At 38.9% G+C, this 25,680-nt stretch overlaps 2 protein-coding genes and 1 long non-coding RNA gene across 8 annotated transcripts; 1 reads left to right on the top strand and 2 right to left on the bottom strand.

Moving 5' to 3' along the window:
• Positions 1–125: 125 nt before the first annotated feature.
• Positions 126–10,654, bottom strand: LOC149629074 (uncharacterized). Of its 2 annotated transcripts, none has more exons than XR_016374343.1 (2): positions 10,517–10,654; positions 126–1,385 (listed from the first exon to the last, which is right to left on the bottom strand). It is a non-coding gene; the product is annotated as an uncharacterized LOC149629074 (long non-coding RNA). The 2 variants fall into 2 exon arrangements; XR_016374345.1 differs by lacking the exon at positions 10,517–10,654 and adding an exon at positions 1,508–3,452.
• LOC149629075 (uncharacterized) lies at positions 5,982–7,754 on the bottom strand. Of its 2 annotated transcripts, none has more exons than XM_089851435.1 (5): positions 7,229–7,754; positions 7,001–7,175; positions 6,867–6,939; positions 6,415–6,809; positions 5,982–6,353 (listed from the first exon to the last, which is right to left on the bottom strand). In XM_089851435.1, exons 1-5 carry the CDS (start codon positions 7,425–7,427, stop codon positions 6,164–6,166), a joined length of 1,032 nt encoding a protein of 343 aa, XP_089707561.1. In that variant the 5' UTR covers positions 7,428–7,754; the 3' UTR covers positions 5,982–6,163. The 2 variants fall into 2 exon arrangements, with proteins under 2 accessions (XP_089707561.1, XP_089707562.1); XM_089851436.1 differs by having other exon boundaries at positions 6,415–6,800.
• Positions 10,547–24,378, top strand: LOC149629073 (uncharacterized). 4 transcript variants are annotated; one of them, XM_089851438.1, is made up of 9 exons: positions 10,547–10,674; positions 16,963–17,028; positions 17,629–17,710; positions 17,786–17,890; positions 18,708–18,842; positions 18,935–19,065; positions 19,241–19,329; positions 19,543–20,301; positions 22,865–24,378. In XM_089851438.1, exons 2-9 carry the CDS (start codon positions 16,979–16,981, stop codon positions 24,214–24,216), a joined length of 2,703 nt encoding a protein of 900 aa, XP_089707564.1. In that variant the 5' UTR covers positions 10,547–10,674; positions 16,963–16,978; the 3' UTR covers positions 24,217–24,378. The 4 variants fall into 4 exon arrangements, with proteins under 4 accessions (XP_089707564.1, XP_089707567.1, XP_089707563.1 ...); XM_089851441.1 differs by having other exon boundaries at positions 10,594–10,726; positions 19,241–19,323; XM_089851437.1 differs by having other exon boundaries at positions 10,594–10,726.
• Positions 24,379–25,680: the final 1,302 nt, after the last annotated feature.

The raw sequence follows: 25,680 nt of genomic DNA, 5'->3' as shown, positions 1-25,680 counted from the left end.
TTCTGTACAACAAAAGAACTTCAAAATCTCGCTGCGGGGGCCAGCCGACCAGTTTTACCTTTTCCCGGCGTTCCGCCAGTCTTTATACCAGCATAGAAGGAAAACTTCTACATAGTATGAGAAGTTCAGAGTTTAGCCTATACCCAGATAGGGTGCCCTCTAGGAATTAAATATTGAAGCTGTCTAAATTTGAAGTTTTTCTGGTGCAGTTCTTTTATTAGTGGACGGATTTAATTGAAAATTATTTTAATCGATACAGCTCAAAATTGTCTTTCGAATGACATATTGGACAAAACATTAGGTATTGAATAGTAAGAGTTGGACTCGAATAACTACATCCAAAACTTCACCAGCGGGAAAAAATATTCTGACTTAAATATTGAGTTAAAAATAATGAAAAATATTTTAATCGTTAGGAGAAGGTTTGAACTATAAGTCAGTAAAATTTTATCCGTATAGGGCTATTATTTTGGGGACTGGACTCGAACTAAAACGGGCTATTTTGATTAGTCTTCAGTTGTCTTCCCCCTTAATCGTACCATGAATAAGGTGTTGGACAAAAACCATCTGTCGTCCTCTTTTGTAAAAAATGGGCCGAAACTGTTTATGTTTTCACCATTCTGAATTGTATTAACGTGAAGATTATTTGTCCAAGTTTGCGGACCCTTTTGTATCTTCTGACGTTCTGTGGTTCAGTTTAGGAGAGCTGGGAAATTACCTACGATCCGGACTGAAACAGATTGTAGGCTAATCGCACTGGTTTACGATGGTTAATTTTAATTTATTAATTAACGAACTAAGTTTGTTTTAAAGAAAATAACTGTTTATTTTTCATGCTGAACTTTTTGCTAAATTTTACTAAAGTTTTTTCTACTCCTATGTTTGCGGAGCTACCACTAATTTATGTGGTTACCACTAGTTTATGTGGCCTACTCTAAAGATAGTTTTCTTTAGACTGCCTGTCCAAAAAGCAAAAAGAGGTTTTTTGTCGCTCTTACCTCCCTTGGTAGGTATTTTTACAAGGGAGAGGTAGAGGGAAGGGGAAGGCATTTTCTGGGGCCTTTCCCCTTTCCTCATCTTTTTGCGAGATATTTCTCTCCTTTTTTTTTCTTTTTAAAATACAGTGAAATGAATACATTTTACTTGGTTTCATGAATATTGAAAAACAAATTATAGTTACATGAATATTGAAAAACAAATTATACAGTTATGAATATTTTTTACAGTTTTTTAACATTTTGTTTGCGCGTACAAATTCAATAATTTACATAACGAAAGCGTTGCGCATTTTCAGAGACCACACTCTTAGGGCACTATGTCCTATTGTTACACCGCCGTTTTCAGAATTCATTTCTTTTTAAATGTGGTAAAATTCCCAGAGGATGCTAAAATAAAAATGTTGATAAACCAAAATAAACCTCTCGAGTCCAGACGTAATTAGGAGGTTTTTCTTAATTAATTTAATAAATATCACTGAAATTAATTATTTTATTCGTCACTAATTTACCTTAAATCTAGTAGAGTCGTTTTAAGAAACAAAATTCCTAAAATCATTTTAATTATAGTTATTGTTGACGTTTGAATTCAAGCGTTTGCCTCTTTAACATATTTTGGAAATTTAGAGTCTCCTGCGTTCGCCAAGCCAAACCTGGAGTTCGTGAGGAAAGTCAACTTGTAGGGTATCCGCGGGACCCGCGCTTTGCTTTAACCCCAACAACGAAGTCAACGATTAATAAAAACTGTCATTGTAGACAAAGACCGGAAAGTGTAAAAGCTAAGTGTAGAAAATTACCTGCCTGAAGTAACAGATATTCAAAATTTCACTTTTCAATACATGATTATAAAACATCAATTATTTAAAGAAATTCTTATCTTACTTTTTTCACCAAAATTACTTCGGTAAAATATTTAAACAAGAAACATGAGCGTCATTTTAAAAATAGTACGCTCTTATTTTCTCTTAAAAATTTACAATTAGGTAGAGAATTCGGCCCTATAAAGAGAATAAAATGGACAGAAAATCGTTGAGAGCTGATAAAATGTAGACCGTATGTAAAATTAACAAAAAGTATTCTTCAATTGTAATGTTTTTGAAGTATTAAATATTAACGTGCTGTATAGCTCTCAAAGATCACGATCAATCTACAGATCTTTTCGACACTAATAACTAAATCCAGGGCCGGATTAACAATTTTTTGGGTCCTAGGCAAGGCACTAGTTCCGGGCCCCCAGCCCCCAACAGACCACAGTTTAAAAGAATCTAAGAGACATACTATTTTTTATACCTTTAATTGACTTAATCCTTAACAGCATATTTAAATTTCTTTTTTAACTCAATAGTTAAATTTCTTTCTAACTCAAGAAATTTATCAATTATCTCTTCATAGTCTAAGAAGTCGTTTAGTAAATCCTTTTCAATATATATATCAAAGCTAAAGAACTTAATTTTTCCTGGGCTAATGTGGTTCTTAAGTAGTTTTTCACTCTTTTTAAAGCTGAAAAGGATCTTTTGCCACTTGCATTGCTAATAGGCAAACACAAGTAACTTCTCAAAATAATTTCCAAATATTATTGTTGTGAATGAAGGAATGAAAGAATTCTGGGTTTTTGCTTTCTTCATTTTTTCACGAAATGTTTAAATTGTAGCAGTTCGTTTTCAAGGTCTTCAAAATTTAAATCATTGCAATACATTTCAGCCAATTCTTGGAAAGCTCCAGAGAAAGATTCATCGGGGGTATTAATGTTTAAAATAGGTTTGAACTTTTCATCAGTGACCTTGTTAACTTCAAATCTTTTTTTAGTATTTGTCATTAGATTGTCACACAAGACGTAAAACACTTTTATTTTGAAAGCGTTCCGTCCAGTCAGTGTGTTATCATCGTTTTTAGCCACATCGTATGATGTACATCTACGATGAGACTCTTAGTTTGACCTGCCTTGTTGTATTCGTACTCGTACTAGTAGACGGTGAAAGAGTAGCGCCTTTGGCAGTATAAAATTTTTCGTTCGCCATTTTAAGGGAGAGTGAATGGGACAGAATTGAGGTGAGGTGATTTTTACCATCGTCTATTTTAAGAGAATGGAGATTATAATAGTAACTCTAAGCATTTTATTTAATTGTACCAGTAAGGTTAAGCATTTTGAATTGTGTTTTACGATTGCTCGATATATTTAAAGCGAGATAGAGGATTATGGTGTTACCTTAATTAAAATGGAAGGTTTAATACTCCCTTTAAAACTCCTGTCACCCGTTGACAATAAGGGTTTCACGCTTTCAATCCCACTCCCATATTTCAAAATTCAAAGAAATCGAGGGGAATTTTTAAAAAGCAATCGGAAGTATACTCCGACATGATATTTAGAATGGTCTTGAGGAGATGTTTATTATTAGAAGTTACGTGTATTTCTTCAAAAATCGAGAATAATTATAAAAGAAAGTACTAGCTTGTGGCCCCGGATATTACAACTATAACGTAAGTAAATTTATTGAAGTACGGAAGAAATAAATTTTTTGGTTTTTCATTTTATCAATTTTTGAAAAATAGCTGATTACGGGCCCCTCTACTATCCGGGCCCTAGGCAATTGCCTAACTTGCCTAGTGGTTAATCCGGCCCTGACTAAATCACATTGAAAAGGCCTATGTTTATTCGGCTTCGCAATATTTCTACTTTAAAATGTAAAAATTTAAACTCTTTAACAGAAATCTTTTCAGATATCCAAGTATTTGAATCTCATAGAATCAAATGTTAGTCAAAAGTAAAACCTAGTATCAAGTTAGTATCCCTTTGAATTCTTCTAGGTGTCATTTTTTCTTGGACTATTGAGAACAAAATACTTGGGTAAATATTGTTGAAATATATTTTGGAAAAATTCAATTTTGGTGAAAAAAAGTAAGATAAGAATTTTTTAAAATAATTGATGTTTTATAATCATGTCTTCAAAAGTGAAAATTTTGAATATCTGTTTCTTCAGGCAGTTAATTTTCTAAACTTATCTTTTACACTTTCCGGTCTTTGTCTACAATGACAGTTTTTATTAATATCTGTCACTTCAGTCTTCAAATTAATTAAAAATGTTTAGAAAACATAGGAGAGAAAAAGTCTTAAGGCGCGTTTACAAAGGCGCGAGAAGTATAAGCTTAAGCGGAAAGTGGAAGCTGGCTACGATCTAAACTTGTCGCGCGAAAACTAGCGTGTCGACACAAAGCTCACTCTCTTCCTTCTGTTTCGTTCACAAACGAGCTGTCTGAGGTGTGGTTCGTAAGCGCGTAGTAGCGTACAATCGCGGAAACGTAAACAACAAAAATGGCGTCTACCGTTTGTAGGTTGCTCCTTTTAAAAAAGAAATTATTGCTTTTAAAAAAGAAAAGGCTGAATAAATTGCGCAAAATTAGAAGTAGGATGGAACGCCGATGGTGGGTGCATCCAATTTGGAGAAATAGGGCTAACGAAGGCTATTTTCACACTCTGGTAAGTTAATATATTAAGTGTGGTTTGACAAAGGCTTAACTATGTATTATTATATTTATTTGTTATTTTTGTAGCTTCAAAAGATGAGAAGTTTTGACCATTCATATTTTAAAAATTTCACTCGTATGTCGCCGCAATTATTTGATGAACTGGTTGAATTATTGACTAAGCAGATCAAAAAGTATCCAGTGTCTCGAGAGCCTCTTTCACCAGCTCACCGTTTAGCTATCACTCTACGGTAATGTTACGTTTTCATTTGGAATTTTCACATTTGAATTAAAATATTATTCGCGGATAGATTCTTGGCAACCGGTGACAGTCTGATAAGCATCGCGTATGGGTTTCGCATAGGAAAAGCTACAGCACATTTTGTAATTAAGGAGACATGCGATGCTTTGTGGGATATACTACAGCCACTCTATCTGAAAGTAAGTTGTAGTATTGCATTTGGATTGTGGTGACAACTCAGAAATTCCAGGCTCCCACAAATAAAATTTGGAGAGACTCAGCCTATGAATTCAGCCGTCAATGGCAATATCCGAATTGCTGCGGAGCTGTAGATGGGAAGCATGTGGTAATTCAACAACCACCAAACACTGGATCAATGTACTACAATTACAAGGTTGGTTAATTCATTGTCAGACTGTAGATTCTTGGCAAAGATATAAAAACATTTTCCATAGGGTACAAATTCTGTGGTACTTATGGCCGTTGTCGATGCTGATTACAAATTCCTTGCTGTCGACATTGGCGGTTTTGGATCAAGCTCTGATGGCGGCATTTTTAAAGCGTCAGCAATCGGTGCTGCACTTGAAAACAAAACTCTTGATTTGCCACTGCCTTCAGAATTACCCAGGAGTAACATAATAGCGCCTTATATATTTGTTGGTGACGAAGCGTTCCAATTGCAAGAAAATTTCTTGAGGCCCTATTCATCGAAAGAATTAAACCCCAGATCTAGAGTTTTTAATTATCGTTTGAGTAGAGCCAGGTAAATATTTACATATATTGATATCAGTTCACGGTTTCACATGGTTAAGGAAAGGTCTGTATAATTTTAATGTATAGAAGATGCAGTGAAAATGCTTTTGGGATTTTGGGTGCCAGATGGAGGATATACCACCGAACAATCACCCTGGCCCCCGAGAATGTTGATAGAATAATTAAAGCTACAGTAGTCCTGCACAACTTCCTTATTTCTAAAGAAAATGTCATGAGAAAGTCCCAAAAAGTATACTGCCCACCAGGCTACGCAGATTTTACCGATAGCTTTGGGAACTACCGCTTTGGTAATTGGAATGAGGAACCTGCCAGTGGCCTATTCAATTTGGAAGGCACACGATCAAGAAATTCGACGGAACTAGCTAAACGCTGCAGGAAACTCTACACCGAATATTTTTGGTCAGATGAGGGTTCAGTGCCATGGCAATGGGATATGCCAGGGGTGACTCGTTGAAATTGAAAGTATTTTTAATTATAATTTGAGTTTGAAATGAAATAAACGATTAGTTTCCTAAATTGGTAGTTTTGTTTGTTATGTTTATTTTTAATAGTCATGACATAATAATTAAACATTAATTATCTGGCATTGGTATCACAACCTTCGTTTATAAACTTTGCTAAAAACAAAGAATGTATGTTTGATACAAACAATACTAAACGGGAATAAAAATCATTATTCATCATTTCTAGTTTAATTATTATCCGTCCTCTGTTTAGATAGTTCTGTATATTTATCTACCACTTCTAAAATGGCAGCTTCGCAAGGCCTTTGCAAATCAACATGAACCAACTTCATTAGTTCCGCTACATATTGGCAGAATTTCTCCGTTCTTCCTGCTACATTGCGCTCGCATTCGTGTACGATGGAAGCAGCTAGCAATCTGTGATCATTGATAGGTGTCACATAACCTTTAAATAATAGATAGACCTGGTTTTACGCACCTATCAACTTTGTTTATTTCTTTATCAATTTCTTCGTCTACGTCATCGACAAAATCGGAACCACGTTTCCTTTTCTTTGCGACATTCACTGTAGAGGCCCTAGTTGGATGTCTTTTTGACGTTTCTTGTGAAGTGGACCGATTTAAGTCATGATGGATTGGTGGCCCTTTTGACGTTGTTGTGTCTCTTGAAGTAGACGGAATTGAGTCTTGGTTGTCTTGTGGCCCTTTTACCTTTGCTGTATCTTTTGAAGTAGGCAGGGTTGGGTTTTCATGGTAAGGTTCCTTTCCTACATTTTCATTATCTGACATTTCAAGCAAATTCTCGTCTTGGTCTGGTGTGATAATTTCTTCTTCAAAAGGAACTTCTGTCTCTTTCCCAATTCCCTTAAATAGCTAAATATGTTAACGTTATTTACAAATGGTTTCAAGAAATTTTAAGCAGTTATTTACTGCGTCTGCTTCGTCTCCGTTTCCATCTTCTTGGTTGCTGTTATTAGCAGCAAATGGAATATTTGACGTTGTACTAAACCAAAATACGAGATTAATTAGAAGCAAACTAAAGAGTGAAGCACATCAAAACATACTCCCTCCTAGTGACAACATCCTTCAAAAACATCAATTGACGGAAAAAAGGCCATTTGACAAGATTTATATCTTGCTCTTCGACGTACTCCTGCCCTGATTTTTTGGAGCAAATTGCGTGGAAATTTACCCGAAATTGGTCCTTCAAGTATTTCCACATCGATTTCACGTCTTTTACTGGACAAAAACATTGTTACAAAATTCTCAAATAGTAATGAAACTTATCTCACCTGTCATATTCATCAGATCTGCAATTTCGGTCCATTTTACACTTTGTAAATTCCGGTCCCTGTAATCCGAATGAGATTTATCCCAAAGCATTGGATAATTTATAATTAAATTTATTAAAGTTTCTTTTTTTTCTATATCTTTTTGTCGGATTGAGGCCTTAAAAACCTTGTCCATCTCTTTCTTTTCTTTTAACGACATGGTTAGTAGCCAAGGCTTAAAAACTATTCTAAAAAATCCACGGCGTCGGCAGACGAAAGTTTTAAGAAAAAAAATCTATACTAGGCCACCATTGGTTGGATTAATCACGTGCAACTTTGCGATAGTCACACATGAGCGAGAAAATCTGCTACAGCAGATCAGAAGCTCAGTCCGAAAGTATGCTCCATCTATAAGCAATACGCTCGACGACGCAGTTCTCGCGTGTATATAAACACCCAGACGAGGAAACGAAAAATCAAATAAGCTTCATCTCTCCGCTTTCAGCGTCGACTTTTTCGATTTCTCGCGCCTTTGTAAACGCGCCTTTAGGGCGTTGCGCGTCTATCGGTAATCAAGCTTAATTACCAGCCGTCGGTAGTCCTTAATTACCAGTCGTCGGTAATCCAGCTTAATTACCAGTCGTCGGTAATATAGCTTAATTACCAGTCGTCGGTAATCTAGCTTAATTACCAGTCGTCGGTAATCTAGCTTAATTACCAGTCGTCGGTAATCTAGCTTAATTACCAGTCGTCGGTAATCTAGCTTAATTAGCAGTCGTCGGAAATACGTCTCAATTACCAGTCGTCGGTAATATAGTTTAATTACCTGTCGTCGGTAATCTAGATTAATTACCAGTCGTCGGTAATCTAGCTTAATTACCAGTCGTCGGTAATCTAGATTAATTACCAGCTATCGGTTATCTAGCTTAATTACCAGCTATCGGTAATCTAGCTTAATTACCAGCTATCGGTATTCTAATTTAATTCCAGCAGTCGGTAGTCTAGCTTAATTACTGCTATCGGTATTCTAACTTAATTCCAGCAGTCGGTAGTCTAGCTTAATTACCAGTCGTCGGTAATCTATCTTAATTACCAGTCGTCGGTAATCTAGCTTAATTACCAGTCGTCGGTAATCTAGCTTAATTACCAGTCGTCGGTAATATAGCTTATTTACTATTCGTCGATAATCTAGCTTAATTGCCAGTCGTTGGTAGTCTAGCTTAATTACCAGTCGTCTCTTATGTAGCTTAATTACCATTTGGCGGTAATCTAGCTTATTTACTAGTCGTCGATAATCTAGCTTAATTACCAGTAGTCGGTAATCCGTCCAAATTACCAGTCGTCATTATTCCGGCTAAATTACCATTCGTCAGAAATCTAGTTTAATTACCTTTAATTGGTAATCTTGATTAATTACCCTTACTTGGTAATTAATTGGTTATCCAGTTTAATAACCTAATTATAAAATTATAAAAATTTGACTATAACCGCGGTAAAACGACCAAACTCCAAGAGTGGCTTCATACACTACATAAACCATGCTAAAAGGTCGCAGGTTCCATAGTTTCAGGGTAAACCACGTAAGTCGGAGCATGTAATTAAAACTATGAAAAACAATACTTAAACTTGATGAAAAAAAAAAAAAAAAAGGCGCCAACTATGGATATGGCCTCATATGGGGCTTTCATTTAAGACCGTTTTCAAATCTATCTAACGTATAGTTATTTTTGTAAGGGTATGGACAAAATTTGTAACTTTGGAAAATTTCCCATGTTATTTCTATGGGAAATTTCCAGTTTTTCGTCAAAATCTGTTATTAATTTTATGGAAATGAAAACCACCCTTAGCAACTTTATTTTTTATAAAATAAACTAATTAATGGATCTTTTTGAAATTTTAACCATATATTGAGGGCCCAAATTGTAGTTCTGTGGAATTTTTTCAAAACAGTTTATGATACAATCGTAGCCTACGTTAATCAAGGCCCGCGCATAGCCTTCTGGCTATGGACGGCATTGAAAGGACGCGCCAGCTTGTTTTTGGCGCTTGATTCTCGGATGGTGGCGCTTTTAGATAGTAAATGTTAAGGGATCTTCCATTTATTTGAATTTGTAGAGCGGGAAGATTAGAGGGATCATGCATAAAATTGTTTTGACTAAAATACTTTTTATATAAGGAAACGCATGCATTTCTTATATATCATTATAATAATTATTATTTAAAAGATAAAATTTATAATAATAATTATTAGAAGGATAAAATTTATAATAACAATTATTTGAAAGATAAAATCTATAATAATTATTATTAGAAAGATAAAATTTATAATAATTATTATTAGAAAGATAAAATTTATAATAATTATAATTATAAAGATAAAATTTATAATAACGTAGGCTCCGATTGAAATTTTTATTTTAATGTTGGAGTCGCAAATATTCATTATATATTATTATAATTAGAAAGATATTATAGAAAGATAAATATTATAATTATAGTTAGAAAGATAAATTTTATAATTCTTATTGAAAATGGAAAGATAAATTTTATAATTCTTATTGAAAATGGAAAGATAAATTTAATAATTCTTATTGGAAAGATCCAGCGGCTTCAACCCAGCACTTATGCTTCTGCCCTCTCTCTCTCTCTCGGCTCTCTGCACCGTACGAAACGGGATTTGGATTGCGACACACGTTGCAATCGCCCGCGAAAACCAATTTTAAATTTAAAACCGTACTCTTAAGAGCGCACCAAGCGGAGACACGCGGCGAACCAAAATGCCAAAAAAAAAATTCTGGAAAGCCAGTATGCGCGGGCCTTTATTAACGTAGGCTCCGATACAATACCAAAAAAAACCCACATCCAAACAAAAAACCCTCCTTATACATTAAGAACAGTATGAAGTCTTATCTAAGAGAGCAACCGCTCTCATAGAATAATGTGACTAGAACCATACACTACTGCCTAATACGACTACTGACAACTAGTACTGACTATGGTCTTGGCTATCGACTACAAGAGTCAAGAACTCATTCTAGAGTATGTTCAATAATTAATAGACTACAAAATTTTGTAGGGAAGTTTTAGCCAAAGAGTACTGGTAGAAAATGTGTTGAGCTAGAAAAATTCTAAGAAGGAACCACGAATTAATAAACTGGTTCCACCGTCTATTTTTTCCAAAAACGATAAATAATAAAGTGGTCCCTGGGACCACTGACCCCAGGTTCATTAATAAATAAACTGGTCCGACCAATTAATAAACTGTTGTAAACCTGCCTGCTATTGCTGTCTCAAATTAAACTCACGGACCAAGTTAGTAGGTGAGTCTTCAAGAGGCCGTAGCGAATTATGACGGCACTGCTTCTGCGAACAATTTGAACTATAGACTGTGAATGTGATGTCGTGTCGTCTGCTGAAGATTGACGAGTCGAATGGACAATTGGACATGCAGTTCCCTCTTTTTTAAGGTGACGGTTCCTCCTTACTGTAAAATTGAAACGTTCGTATTATCCCTGACTGGTAAGAATTTATATAAAACTGATAGGAAACGCCCTTTGGTAACGTTAAACAAAACGCTAAAATCTTTGTTTATGGCTATAATTTTATTATTATCAAAATGTTACGTATATTATATGCTTTTGTAAAATAGTGGGGCTCATTCCTTTTTTTAAAGCCGTTTTCCATAGTAGGAAATTGATTAGTAGGATAGTAGTATTCCCCCTACGGGAAAAGCAAAACCTGTATTGGAGAAAATAGTATGATTTGCTACATTGTGCGGACTAATCGTATGTAAATGTGCCCCCGTTTTTGTTCTGATCAGCCTCATAAATTGCCGCCTTTTCTAAAATATAGGGACTTGGCAGTACAACGTCAGGCTACCTTCCACTAGTGGTAAAAAACATACCAGGAGGAGGGGCTTATATAGCTTTCATTCTGTTAAAAAAACATACCATAATGGCGCTGGGGGCGGAGTTAAGCCCGAATTGCCAAGTCCCTATTGCAATTTTACTGTATTTCTGCCGTGAATAGAGGCGCATACTTAGCCCTTCGTGAATAAACAAGCAAAATGAAATGGGGGAGCAATATATTGGCCTTTTAATTAGGGGTCCTTAGTGTCGTACTTGAGAGGCCAGCACAGAATGAACATGCAAAATGAAACCAGGGATAATAGGGACTTGGCAGTACTACGTCATGCAACGTCAGGCTACCTTCCACTAGTGCTAAAAACATACCAGGAGGAGGGGCTTATATAGCTTTCATTCTGTTAAAAAAACATACCATAATGGCGCTGGGGGCGGAGTAAAGCCCGAATTGCCAAGTCCCTATTAAATGGGTCTCTTATTTTTCCTTAGAGCTCAATGTGAGCTCAAGCTTAGTTTTTGTAAATGAGCTCGACTCGGGTTCATTCGCATAATTTTGACGGGTTCTGCTCGAAGCCTCGAGCCCAACAGGGTTCAATCACATAACTTTGACGGGTTCTGCTCGAAGCCTCGAGCCCAACAGGGTTCATTCACATAACTTTGACGGGTTCTGCTCGAAGCCTCGAGCCCAACAAGGTTCATTCACATAATTTTGACGGGTTCTGCTCGAAGCCTCGAGCCCAACAGGGTTCATTCACATAACTTTGACGGGTTCTGCTCGAAGCCTCGAGCCCAACAGGGTTCATTCTCATAATTTTGACGGGTTCTGCTCGAAGCCTCGAGCCCAACAGGGTTCATTCACATAATTTTGACGGGTTCTGCTCGAAGCCTCGAGCCCAACAAGGTTCATTCACATAATTTTGACGGGTTCTGCTCGAAGCCTCGAGCCCAACAAGGTTCATTCACATAATTTTGACGGGTTCTGCTCGAAGCCTCGAGCCCAACAGGGTTCATTCTCATAATTTTGACGGGTTCTGCTCGAAGCCTCGAGCCCAACAGGGTTCATTCACATAATTTTGACGGGTTCTGCTCGAAGCCTCGAGCCCAACAAGGTTCATTCACATAATTTTGACGGGTTCTGCTCGAAGCCTCGAGCCCAACAGGGTTCATTCTCATAATTTTGACGGGTTCTGCTCGAAGCCTCGAGCCCAACAAGGTTCATTCACATAATTTTGACGGGTTCTGCTCGAAGCCTCGAGCCCAACAGGGTTCATTCTCATAATTTTGACGGGTTCTGCTCGAAGCCTCGAGCCCAACAGGGTTCATTCTCACAATTTTGACGGGTTCTGCTCGAAGCCTCGAGCCCAACAGGGTTCATTCACATAACTTTGACGGGTTCTGATCGAAGCCTCGAGCCCAACAAGGTTCATTCACATAATTTTGACGGGTTCTGCTCGAAGCCTCGAGCCCAACAAGGTTCATTCACATAATTTTGACGGGTTCTGCTCGAAGCCTCGAGCCCAACAAGGTTCATTCACATAATTTTGACGGGTTCTGCTCGAAGCCTCGAGCCCAACAGGGTTCATTCTCATAATTTTGACGGGTTCTGCTCGAAGCCTCGAGCCCAACAAGGTTCATTCACATAATTTTGACGGGTTCTGCTCGAAGCCTCGAGCCCAACAGGGTTCATTCTCATAATTTTGACGGGTTCTGCTCGAAGCCTCGAGCCCAACAGGGTTCATTCTCACAATTTTGACGGGTTCTGCTCGAAGCCTCGAGCCCAACAGGGTTCATTCACATAACTTTGACGGGTTCTGATCGAAGCCTCGAGCCCAACAAGGTTCATTCACATAATTTTGACGGGTTCTGCTCGAAGCCTCGAGCCCAACAAGGTTCATTCACATAATTTTGACGGGTTCTGCTCGAAGCCTCGAGCCCAACAGGGTTCATTCTCATAATTTTGACGGGTTCTGCTCGAAGCCTCGAGCCCAACAGGGTTCATTCACATAACTTTGACGGGTTCTGCTCGAAGCCTCGAGCCCAACAAGGTTCATTCACATAATTTTGACGGGTTCTGCTCGAAGCCTCGAGCCCAACAAGGTTCATTCACATAATTTTGACGGGTTCTGCTCGAAGCCTCGAGCCCAACAAGGTTCATTCACATAATTTTGACGGGTTCTGCTCGAAGCCTCGAGCCCAACAAGGTTCATTCTCATAATTTTGACGGGTTCTGCTCGAAGCCTCGAGCCCAACAGGGTTCATTCTCATAATTTTGACGGGTTCTGCTCGAAGCCTCGAGCCCAACAGGGTTCATTCACATAATTTTGACGGGTTCTGCTCGAAGCCTCGAGCCCAACAAGGTTCATTCACATAATTTTGACGGGTTCTGCTCGAAGCCTCGAGCCCAACAGGGTTCATTCTCATAATTTTGACGGGTTCTGCTCGAAGCCTCGAGCCCAACAAGGTTCATTCACATAATTTTGACGGGTTCTGCTCGAAGCCTCGAGCCCAACAGGGTTCATTCTCATAATTTTGACGGGTTCTGCTCGAAGCCTCGAGCCCAACAGGGTTCATTCTCACAATTTTGACGGGTTCTGCTCGAAGCCTCGAGCCCAACAGGGTTCATTCACATAACTTTGACGGGTTCTGATCGAAGCCTCGAGCCCAACAAGGTTCATTCACATAATTTTGACGGGTTCTGCTCGAAGCCTCGAGCCCAACAAGGTTCATTCACATAATTTTGACGGGTTCTGCTCGAAGCCTCGAGCCCAACAAGGTTCATTCACATAATTTTGACGGGTTCTGCTCGAAGCCTCGAGCCCAACAGGGTTCATTCTCATAATTTTGACGGGTTCTGCTCGAAGCCTCGAGCCCAACAAGGTTCATTCACATAATTTTGACGGGTTCTGCTCGAAGCCTCGAGCCCAACAGGGTTCATTCTCATAATTTTGACGGGTTCTGCTCGAAGCCTCGAGCCCAACAGGGTTCATTCTCACAATTTTGACGGGTTCTGCTCGAAGCCTCGAGCCCAACAGGGTTCATTCACATAACTTTGACGGGTTCTGCTCGAAGCCTCGAGCCCAACAAGGTTCATTCACATAATTTTGACGGGTTCTGCTCGAAGCCTCGAGCCCAACAAGGTTCATTCACATAATTTTGACGGGTTCTGCTCGAAGCCTCGAGCCCAACAGGGTTCATTCTCATAATTTTGACGGGTTCTGCTCGAAGCCTCGAGCCCAACAGGGTTCATTCACATAACTTTGACGGGTTCTGCTCGAAGCCTCGAGCCCAACAAGGTTCATTCACATAATTTTGACGGGTTCTGCTCGAAGCCTCGAGCCCAACAAGGTTCATTCACATAATTTTGACGGGTTCTGCTCGAAGCCTCGAGCCCAACAAGGTTCATTCACATAATTTTGACGGGTTCTGCTCGAAGCCTCGAGCCCAACAAGGTTCATTCACATAATTTTGACGGGTTCTGCTCGAAGCCTCGAGCCCAACAGGGTTCATTCTCATAATTTTGACGGGTTCTGCTCGAAGCCTCGAGCCCAACAGGGTTCATTCTCATAATTTTGACGGGTTCTGCTCGAAGCCTCGAGCCCAACAGCGTTCATTCTCATAATTTTGACGGGTTCTGCTCGAAGCCTCGAGCCCAACAGGGTTCATTCTCATAATTTTGACGGGTTCTGCTCGAAGCCTCGAGCCCAACAGGGTTCATTCACATAATTTTGACGGGTTCTGCTCGAAGCCTCGAGCCCAACAAGGTTCATTCACATAATTTTGACGGGTTCTGCTCGAAGCCTCGAGCCCAACAGGGTTCATTCTCATAATTTTGACGGGTTCTGCTCGAAGCCTCGAGCCCAACAAGGTTCATTCACATAATTTTGACGGGTTCTGCTCGAAGCCTCGAGCCCAACAGGGTTCATTCTCATAATTTTGACGGGTTCTGCTCGAAGCCTCGAGCCCAACAGGGTTCATTCTCATAATTTTGACGGGTTCTGCTCGAAGCCTCGAGCCCAACAGGGTTCATTCACATAACTTTGACGGGTTCTGCTCGAAGCCTCGAGCCCAACAAGGTTCATTCACATAATTTTGACGGGTTCTGCTCGAAGCCTCGAGCCCAACAGGGTTCATTCTCATAATTTTGACGGGTTCTGCTCGAAGCCTCGAGCCCAACAAGGTTCATTCACATAATTTTGACGGGTTCTGCTCGAAGCCTCGAGCCCAACAGGGTTCATTCTCATAATTTTGACGGGTTCTGCTCGAAGCCTCGAGCCCAACAGGGTTCATTCTCATAATTTTGACGGGTTCTGCTCGAAGCCTCGAGCCCAACAAGGTTCATTCACATAATTTTGACGGGTTCTGCTCGAAGCCTCGAGCCCAACAGGGTTCATTCTCATAATTTTGACGGGTTCTGCTCGAAGCCTCGAGCCCAACAGCGTTCATTCTCATAATTTTGACGGGTTCTGCTCGAAGCCTCGAGCCCAACAGGGTTCATTCACATAACTTTGACGGGTTCTGCTCGAAGCCTCGAGCCCAACAAGGTTCATTCACATAATTTTGACGGGTTCTGCTCGAAGCCTCGAGCCCAACAGGGTTCATTCACATAACTTTGACGGGTTCTGCTCGAAGCCTCGAGCCCAACAAGGTTCATTCTCATAATTTTGACGGGTTCTGCTCGAAGCCTCGAGCCCAACAGGGTTCATTCTCATAATTTTGACGGGTTCTGCTCGAAGCCTCGAGCCCAACAGGGTTCATTCACATAACTTTGACGGGTTCTGCTCGAAGCCTCGAGCCCAACAGGGTTCATTCACATAACTTTGACGGGTTCTGCTCGAAGCCTCGAGCCCAACAGGGTTCATTCTCATAATTTTGACGGGTTCTGCTCGAAGCCTCGAGCCCAACAGGGTTCATTCACATAACTTTGACGGATTCTGCTCGAAGTCTCGAGCCCAACAGGGTTCATTCTCATAATTTTGACGGGTTCTGCTCGAAGCCTCGAGCCCAACAGGGTTCATTCACATAACTTTGACGGGTTCTGCTCGAAGCCTCGAGCCCAACAAGGTTCATTCTCATAATTTTGACGGGTTCTGCTCGAAGCCTCGAGCCCAACAGGGTTCATTCTCATAATTTTGACGGGTTCTGCTCGAAGCCTCGAGCCCAACAAGGTTCATTCACATAATTTTGACGGGTTCTGCTCGAAGCCTCGAGCCCAACAGGGTTCATTCACATAACTTTGACGGGTTCTGCTCGAAGCCTCGAGCCCAACAGGGTTCATTCTCATAATTTTGACGGGTTCTGCTCGAAGCCTCGAGCCCAACAGGGTTCATTCACATAACTTTGACGGGTTCTGCTCGAAGCCTCGAGCCCAACAAGGTTCATTCACATAATTTTGACGGGTTCTGCTCGAAGCCTCGAGCCCAACAGGGTTCATTCACATAATTTTGACGGGTTCTGCTCGAAGCCTCGAGCCCAAGCTCGCTCTAATATCTTTCGCGGGCTCTCCTGGAGCTCTGGCTCAGTCAATTTAGCAAGCTCAAGTGAACTTGCTTTCAAAATGATCGGGCTCATAGTTTTGAATTCACCTCGCTGGAGCTCAAGAAAGGCGTAAAATTTGTAACAGGGCTCAGAGCAAGCTCTCGTTAATTTTACCGTTGAACCTTCAGGCTCACTTTGTGACGTATCGTGAGCCCGGGCTCAACCTCAGAAATGTTTTTCATAAAATTTCAGGCTCGGCTCGGGCTCTGAACTTATTTGTCATTTTGAATAGCCTCGCTCAATCTGCGCTCGGGCTCACTGAAATGAAGTGAGCGCGGACAGCTATGATTGTGGTCAATAGGGCATACGGGCTTTCAGACCTGTACGAACTAATAATAAAAAACGTTATCTTAACAGGGATGCTCTCTAAAGTATGATGGATTTAGTGAAAGACTGTCGTGTTATGGTCGAACGTTTAAGCTGGTAAGTGATGAACATAATACAACTTGGATGTCAATAAGACATGAAGCTGTTACACCTTGGAAAGAAATGGGTCTTTCTTGCTATTTCAAAAATTGAAAATACTAGCAGAGTAAATAATTTATAAGAAGCTCATTGTAGTTGTATTCTGAAAATGGGCTTGAGGAATTCCCTAGTTTTGAACAAAACTGCGCTATTAGCATGTGACAACGAGGGGTCCGACATTTAGTCGAAATCCCGTACGGTTCTGGCAAATTCGCGAAATCTTTCTCCCAAAATTTCGAAATCTTTGAAGAAATCACGAAATTTCGAAATCAAAGAGACAATTCCGAAATCTTTGAAGAAATCCCGAAATCAATCGCGAAATCAGATTTTCGCCGAAACCGCGAAATTTAAAAAGAAACACTGAATTTTTTTGGCGGTATCGTGAAATCACGAAATCCCGTACGCGTTTTTGCGAATGTCGAACCCCTCGTGTGAACTATTTTAGCTTTGCCATTTTTCTTTAAGCTTTGATAGGGAAATCTACAATGTATGGGGAACCCTTTTTGTTATTTGTTCGTTTTTGGTACACCTTCAGTTTGAATAAATATTTTACTTTAGGAAAGAGTTACAATTTCACAAACTCCCTTTACTAAGTTCCGAAATGAGTTTAGTAAATCATCAAAGGGTGGCGATTAAAGAGGTATTTACGAAATTATTCAGATATTCCCAGTTTGAGGCAAATAGAAAATTACGGAAACTTTGTTTTTGTTTTTAGGAAATGAAAGATGAGGAAAATCGTAACTACGATCACTTAAGCAAAGATGATCTGATCAATGAACTAAAAGCTAAAGATGATCGAATCAGCAAACTGGAAGCCGAGGTATTTTTCAAAGCATAGAGGGTACCTTTTATTAGAATTGTGAAATTAAGCTTAAAAACAAAAGACCCTTTTAGGATCAAACCCAATTTTTTATTGTGTGCCTATGGGTTAAGATTATTGGTGACAATACCTTAGAGACGAGTCGGGCCCCCGATTTAATCGGGCTTTTTCGACCCGACCCGACCCGAACCCGATTCGGGTCGGGTCGGGCAAAATTAATTTCAAACTTTTCCGGGTCGGGTTAAGTTTATAATTTTAAAGTTGGACTCGGGCCGGGTCGGGTCGAAAAGAAAGTCGACCCGACTCGTCGCTACACCTAACTAGAGACGAGTCGGGCCCCCAATTTAATCGGGCTTTTTCAACTTGACCCGACCCGAAACGGGTTCGGGTCGGGTCGGGCAAAATTAATTTCAAAATTTTCCGGGTCGGGTCGGGTCGGGTTTTTATTTTAATTTTTTTTTCGGGTCGGGTCGGGTTTTTATTTTAATTTTTTTTTCGGGTCGGGTAGGGTCGGGCTAAGTTTATAATTTTAAAGTTGGACTCGGGTCGGGTCGGGTTAAGTTTATAATTTTAAAGTTGGACTCGGGTCGGGTCGGGTCGAAAAGAAAGTCGACCCGACTCGTCTCTACAATACCTATCAGGATTGTCTCTAATCTCACTCTCAGGGTATATTGGTAACATGTCCCTCTTTATTAACAAAGAAACCCAACGAGGAGCTTTGTTGCTGATCCCCCTTCTTCCCTTTAAAATACGTTCGGCCAAAGAAAGTCCCGAGAATATTAACTCGAGGGTTGTAATGGAATCTTTTTTTGTTTAGTGTAATGTTTTAATTTCAAACATGGAAAAAGAGAGAGAGAAAACAACATTAATGATAAATAAGCAATTACACGAAATTGAAAAACTTAATTGGGTCATTAAAGAGCTGGAAAGGAGAATCAAAGGTCAACCGATGGTATGGAACACATTCTTTATTTTCATAGTCTTTAGAAAAGAGAATCGGGTTAAGAATGCGAGTTCAATTATTGTTAATTAATTAAAAAATAGGAGAAAAGTGGAATACATCAATTAGCTAATGATGTGAAAACTGAACCCGATGAAAATGATTCTGGAATTAATGGCCAGGAAGTAACCCTTTCAATTGTGATGCAGCAACAACCAAAAGAGGAAATTCAAAGGTATTTAAAGGGGCGACTTGGGGGTGTTTTGGATGTTTAGTCGATAATGGCAAAACTATTGTCGCTATAACCGTCCATAGACCGTTTATATTACAATAAACATGGCAATCTCTCGTAAATTTTTAGAATCTAGAATTTTATTTATATTGAAAACGGTACGGTTTTATTTGAATAGTTTTGGAAGTACAGCTGCTGAGATAATCAACGACATTTCCCAAAATCTACTTGACACGGAGGCCAATAAACTCAAGAAATCTGGTAAGGGTACGTAAATTTCGATCGCTTCACTGATGTTAATTATGCTTCTAATTGACTCCTCCTATTGCTGGTAAGGGACATGGTCCGTCTAATGTATTGTTTAAAAGGCTTACTATAATTGCCAAAGACATCGTGTGGCATTATAGCAACGCTTACCCAACCTGATGTAGTACTCACTTAATAAGACACATTAATTTTAATGTTTTTCATTAAATATAGGCTCATTGCGAAATGCCGAAGCTGTCAATGTCCAAGGCATGCTGGGTAAAGAAGATATTATTCCAAAATCACCATCTGTTTCTGAGCCTCAATGCGTTGCGGAGGTTGGCGATACAAAAACCGAAACTAAAATTCCCTTGAAAAAGGCTGAAAAAATTGGGCTGAATGTAAGTGTCGCTAAAATGAAATACAGTGACAGTTTGCCTCTTTGCGCGCCTTCACCTGACCTCGAGGTCAAAAACCAAGTCGAAATGTCTCCCGACTCAACGACGGAAAGCGATTCGCCACGTGAACCTCTCGAGAACAATATTAACGTTAACGATTCTTATCGTAAATCGCAAAGTGACTCAACAAAGGATATTACAACTCGGTCACTGAAATTTCGTGTTCCGGAATTGAATGTTGAAGTCAAAAAACATTTGGATCTTTCTCTTGAGGCAGATGTCGAAAGCGATTCCCTAGAAAACGATCTTGATGACAACCAGTCCGGAATCAGTTTGACAGAAGCAAAGAAAACTGATGATAGTAGACAAAATCAAACTGAGAAACTGTCCTTGCCAAATCGGGAGTTTGCTGATTCCGTGTCATTGAGTGTGCCAGTGCGTGTACCTAAACTAGAACGTAACCCAAATGAACTATCAGAATTGACCTCCGTCTCGATGGAAATCGATGAACCCGAAGTTCCGATTGAAGCTGAAAAGAACAGTTCGGTGTCCGACTCGGAGACATTTGAAAATGTCGCTCTAAAGAATTCCGAAGGTAATTCTACAGGGCCGGTAGGCCCTTGTAGATATGACTTGATACTCTTTTCTAACGTTAAAGCAAAATTCACATGCTTTTACCAATTTTCCTATGGAGATTAACATGGGGTTTTTCGTGATATTTAACCACCTCTAACTGAAAAACTAGAAGTTAGTTTTCGGAATACTCTTAATTTAACAATTAAGTATTCAGGGTGTGCGATCGGCTAGTCTAATCAGAAACAATTAAGTCTAATTATGTTAATTTTAGTTAATTACAGAAGTACTTGTTTCGACCATCGTGATTGGACATAATAATAATTCTAGAGCTCTTCGAAATCTCAAAATAACCAAGTATCTATGGTGTAGTGGTTATCACGTCCGCTTTACACTCGGAAGGTCCCAGGTTCGAGCCTTGGTAGATACATGGCTTGACTATCGTTATTGGACACAATAATAAGCTAGATCTCTTCGAAAACTCAGAATAACCAAGTATTCATTGTGTAGTGGTTATCACGTCCGCTTTACACGCGGAAGGTCCCGGGTTCGAGCCCTGGTAGATACATGTTTTGACCATCGTGATTGGACATAATAATAAGCTAGATCTCTTAGGAATCTCAGTATTACCAGGTATGTGTAGTGTAGTGGTTATCTCGTCCGCGTAACACGCGGAAGGTGCAACGTTCGGGCCCTGCTAGATACATGTTTTGACCATCGTAATTGGACATAATAATAAGCGGTAAAGAAAACATAATTACTCAAAATTTAGTTACATTAAGACTGAAGCGACAGATATTATATAAAAACGTCTTGGTTTGGACCAAGGCCGAAAAAACAAACGATATGTGTGAGGTTTATCAATTGACTGAAGTTTCAGATATTGAAATTTTTTCTAGTTATTTTTATACACTCAATCCTTAATCAATATTTAATTCAATCAACTGATTTTACTGTTAATCGACCTAGTCCCTCTAAATTAATTGAAAAAATTACATATCTACGCTTTTTCAAGAACAATTACATTTTCCGAAAACATTTTATCATGAAATTAATTATTTTGAAGGGATTTCGTGTCGATGCTCATTAACTTGTGAGCATCTTGACCGACATAGTTTTAATTGTTGCTGGCTTGACAAATTTTCAAGTTTGCACCAAAAGAAGTTTAAATCTGTTTTAAGTTGTTGATAAGACTGTCGTTTAGAGTGAATGTCGTCTACTACAAAGTTTATCCTGTGTGGTAAAGGGTAAAGATCACATAAACAGAAATACTTCTCAGACTTGTTATATTCATTTCCCGCGGAAATAATATGGTTAAAAACATCATTCATTACTAGTTATGCCAAGAAGGTCACATTTAACTCCGACACCCCCTCCCTTCCTCTATTTTCCCAATATATGGCATTTTATAATCACCAGTGGTTTCAGTGTATGGGTCATCTGAGCCGTCGTAACACACTCAGCCAATATTACCATAGACTGAGTTATGACCAAGAAATTCTTAAGTACGGAAAAGGAAGTTCCAGTGCAACTTTACCATCAAAGAGGCGACAATAGAAATGTAGCATTTCGATATACGAAATTAAATGTATAAATTCGCGCAACACCCTTGTTTGGCATCCACGATCAAATATTTACATTTTCCATTCGAGTTATGCCAAAGTTCGCTTGCTTTTTTTAGACATCCAGTAGAACATTTCAAATATTCAATACTGTATCCTCAACATGATAAATTTATTTCACGATAAAATGTTTTCGGAAAATGTAATTGTTCTTGAAAAAGCGTAGATATGTAATTTTTTCAATTAATTTAGAGGGACTAGGTCGATTAACAGTAAAATCAGTTGATTGAATTAAATATTGATTAAGGATTGAGTGTATAAAAATAACTAGAAAAAATTTCAATATCTGAAACTTCAGTCAATTGATAAACCTCACACATATCGTTTGTTTTTTCGGCCTTGGTCCAAACCAAGACGTTTTTATATAATACCGCGTGGTCTCGTTCGGAAAAGTAATTTTTCCCGCATTGTGTATTCCAATGGGATCTTGGGTTCACTTCACATTAATTGTAAAACGGAAGCTATCTAGGTGAAAAAGGGAAAACCTTTTACTTGAGTGTGAGGCATTTGCTCCAAATTAGGGAAAATCTTGGGCATTTGAAGTGTGTCGTCAAAAGTTTCGATCAAAGCACGCCATGATCACAGGACTGGATTAGGGGGGGAGGCACTGGTCCCCGGGCGCAAGGCTTGTTGGGGGCGCATTGAGTTAAACTATTCCCCCTTAGCAACATTTCATGTTCTATTTTCCCGGCTTAAGGGGGCGCGTATTATCTCGGCCCCGGTTGCAAAATTGCTTAATCCGGCCCTCAGAATAGTCGGGAATAGCCTATAAAAGTGTCTGTGATTTTTATCCGAAAGTATCGTTCGACGAGCTCTGTTTCCATCTTTCCTAATCTTTCATTCCGGACGTTGTTATTAAAGACCTTTTATTATGAAATGCCCTTGGATGTTATTATTGTATTTTTGAGACAAAATTGGAAAGGATATATGGCGTTTTTATGTTTCTTTTATATATCTTTGTAGTTAAAATCAAGAAGAAACGTTCAACTCGGTTCAAATATTCTACTGAATATAAAAGAGGTCTACAACGTCATATTATAAAAGGTAACAAAGGAAAACGCTTCAAATGTGGTCAGTGTGACTTTGCCAGCACGAACAAGAGTCATTTGATCAGACATAAACACATTCATAGTGGTGAAAAACCATTCAAATGTGATCACTGTAACTATGCGTGTGCGCATAAGAGTTATTTGATCTTGCATCAACGCATTCACAGTGGTGAAAAACCATTCAAATGTGATCACTGTAACTATGCGTGTGCGCGTAAGAGTTATTTGATCTTGCATCAACGCATTCATAGTGGTGAAAAACCATTCAAATGTGATCACTGTAACTATGCGTGTGCGCGTAAGAGTCATTTGAATTCACATCAACGCATTCACAGTGGTGAAAAACCATTCAAATGTGATCAGTGTAACTATGCGTGTGCGCATAAGAGTTATTTTATCTTGCATCAACGCATTCATAGTGGTGAAAAACCATTCAAATGTGATCACTGTAACTATGCGTGTGCGCGTAAGAGTCATTTGAATTCACATCAACGCATTCACAGTGGTGAAAAACCATTCAAATGTGATCAGTGTAACTATGCGTGTGCGCATAAGAGTTATTTGATCTTGCATCAACGCATTCACAGTGGTGAAAAACCATTCAAATGTGATCAGTGTAACTATGCGTGTGCGCATAAGAGTCAATTGATCGCGCATCAACGCATTCATAGTGGTGAAAAACCATTCAAATGTGATCACTGTAACTATGCGTGTGCGCAAAAGAGTCATTTGATCGAACATCAACGCATTCACAGTGGTGAAAAACCATTCAAATGTGATCACTGTAACTATGCGTGTGCGCATAAGAGTTATTTGATCTTGCATCAACGCATTCACAGTGGTGAAAAACCATTCAAATGTGATCACTGTAACTATGCGTGTGCGCGTAAGAGTCATTTGATCGAACATCAACGCATTCACAGTGGTGAAAAACCATTCAAATGTGATCACTGTAACTATGCGTGTGCGCATAAGAGTTATTTGATCTTGCATCAACGCATTCACAGTGGTGAAAAACCATTCAAATGTGATCACTGTAACTATGCGTGTGCGCGTAAGAGTCATTTGATCGAACATCAACGCATTCACAGTGGTGAAAAACCATTCAAATGTGATCACTGTAACTATGCGTGTGCGCATAAGAGTTATTTCATCGCGCATCAACGCATTCACAGTGGTGAAAAACCATTCAAATGTGATCAGTGTGAATATGCAAGTACGCGTAAGAGTCATTTGAATTCACATCAACGCATTCACAATGGTTAAAAACCCTTCAAATGTCATCAGTGTGGCTGTGGATTCAGGCAGAAGCGTCATTTCATATTACATAAACGTACAAGTCATAAGAATGAATCGATGGATTTGAAGGCTGCTCTAAAATGTAAATTTTTTTTAATCGTACCATGAATAAAGTGTTGGTCAAAAACCATCTGTCGTCCTCTTTTGTAAAAAATGGGCCGAAACTGTTTATGTTTTCACCATTCTGAATTGTATCAACGAAAGCGTTGCGCATTTTCAGAGACCACACTCTTAGGGCACTATGTCCTATTGTTACACCTCCGTTTTCAGAATTCATTTCTTTTTAAATGTGGTAAAATTCCCAGAGGATGCTAAATTAAAAAAGTTGATAAACCAAAATAAACCTCTCGAGTCCAGACGTAATTAGGAGGTTTTTCTTAATTATTTGAATAAATATCACTGAAATTAATTATTTTATTCGTCACTAATTTACCTTAAATCTAGTAGAGTCGTTTTAAGAAACGAAATTCCTAAAATTCCTTTTTTCACAGCCTAACTTTACAGCACTAGCAAAGGCTGAAAAGGTATAGTATCTCATTTCTCTTAGTGTAAGTTTAACTTGGCCTTTTTGTATAGGTTTCAAAAAAAAAATATTTTTAAACCACGCGCTAGCTCACGCGCCAGCTAGCGCTGAATTTCAATAAAAGTTTCAATTCAAATCTCGCGCTTAATTTCACCATTTTGATTCTCTAAATAAGTTCCCGTGATTTTTTTAAAACTTTTTGGGCCTATTTTTTGTCTTTCTAAGCCTAAGGTTAACTGATCACAAAGAAATAGTTGGAGAATTTTTATAATTTTCACATGGTTTCAACGAATATTTAGCATAGTGTGATTTTATACAGTGCATTGTATTATCCGACCATTCTAATTTCCAAATGTAAGTTACGATTTAGTGAAATACAATATAATTAGTCTTAAAAAAATTGGACGGTTGAGTTTGACTATTCCAGAACTAATTTATTCCCAAATAACGTTTCTCCCCAAAAAGGGACAGATATTATACAAAAACGAGTTTTGCTTCGCAGTCCTTAAAAAACTGCATTTATACACAATCCGCGACACTTTTTCGAACCCACAAAGGGCCAGAAACTAGAAATTATTATATGTATTGCAATTTGAAATGAAGTTTATTCGATATGAGAAATTTGCTTTTAATTGCGTAATTCAAACATTTGTTATGATTAGAAATTTTACAACAAACACGGGTATAAATGCCGCGTTTCGGAACCATGCAAGAGCTAAATCAAGGACGATTATGACTCGAGTTCGAACTGAAGTTTAAGACTTATACAAGATGTAACAACACACATATGAACACCTTTTCTGAATGTATGATAAATGTCAGAAACACGACACTGCTTTTAAAGCCACAAATCAGAATGAGGGACCACATTTTAGGAGTAGTAAAGCGACATTTTACTCGAAATAAAT

The sequence above is a fragment of the Phalangium opilio genome, unplaced genomic scaffold (assembly GCF_054372755.1).
Source record: "Phalangium opilio isolate 3A_F unplaced genomic scaffold, DU_Popi_V2 ptg000105l_1, whole genome shotgun sequence".
NCBI lineage: Eukaryota > Metazoa > Arthropoda > Arachnida > Opiliones > Phalangiidae > Phalangium > Phalangium opilio.
This window is presented reverse-complemented; position numbering and strand designations above follow the sequence as displayed.

Coding starts and splice junctions, on each gene's coding strand:
- LOC149629075 (XM_089851435.1), bottom strand. CDS start 7,427: ATGTCGTTAAAAGAAAAGAAAGAGATGGACAAGGTTTTTAAGGCCTCA. Junction 6,940..7,000: donor GATGTTGTCACTAGGAGGGA/GTATGTTTTGAT, acceptor ATTTTGGTTTAG/TACAACGTCAAATATTCCAT. Junction 6,354..6,414: donor GAAATAAACAAAGTTGATAG/GTGCGTAAAACC, acceptor CAATGATCACAG/ATTGCTAGCTGCTTCCATCG.
- LOC149629073 (XM_089851438.1), top strand. CDS start 16,979: ATGATGGATTTAGTGAAAGACTGTCGTGTTATGGTCGAACGTTTAAGC. Junction 18,843..18,934: donor GAATCAAAGGTCAACCGATG/GTATGGAACACA, acceptor ATTAAAAAATAG/GAGAAAAGTGGAATACATCA. Junction 19,066..19,240: donor CCAAAAGAGGAAATTCAAAG/GTATTTAAAGGG, acceptor TTATTTGAATAG/TTTTGGAAGTACAGCTGCTG.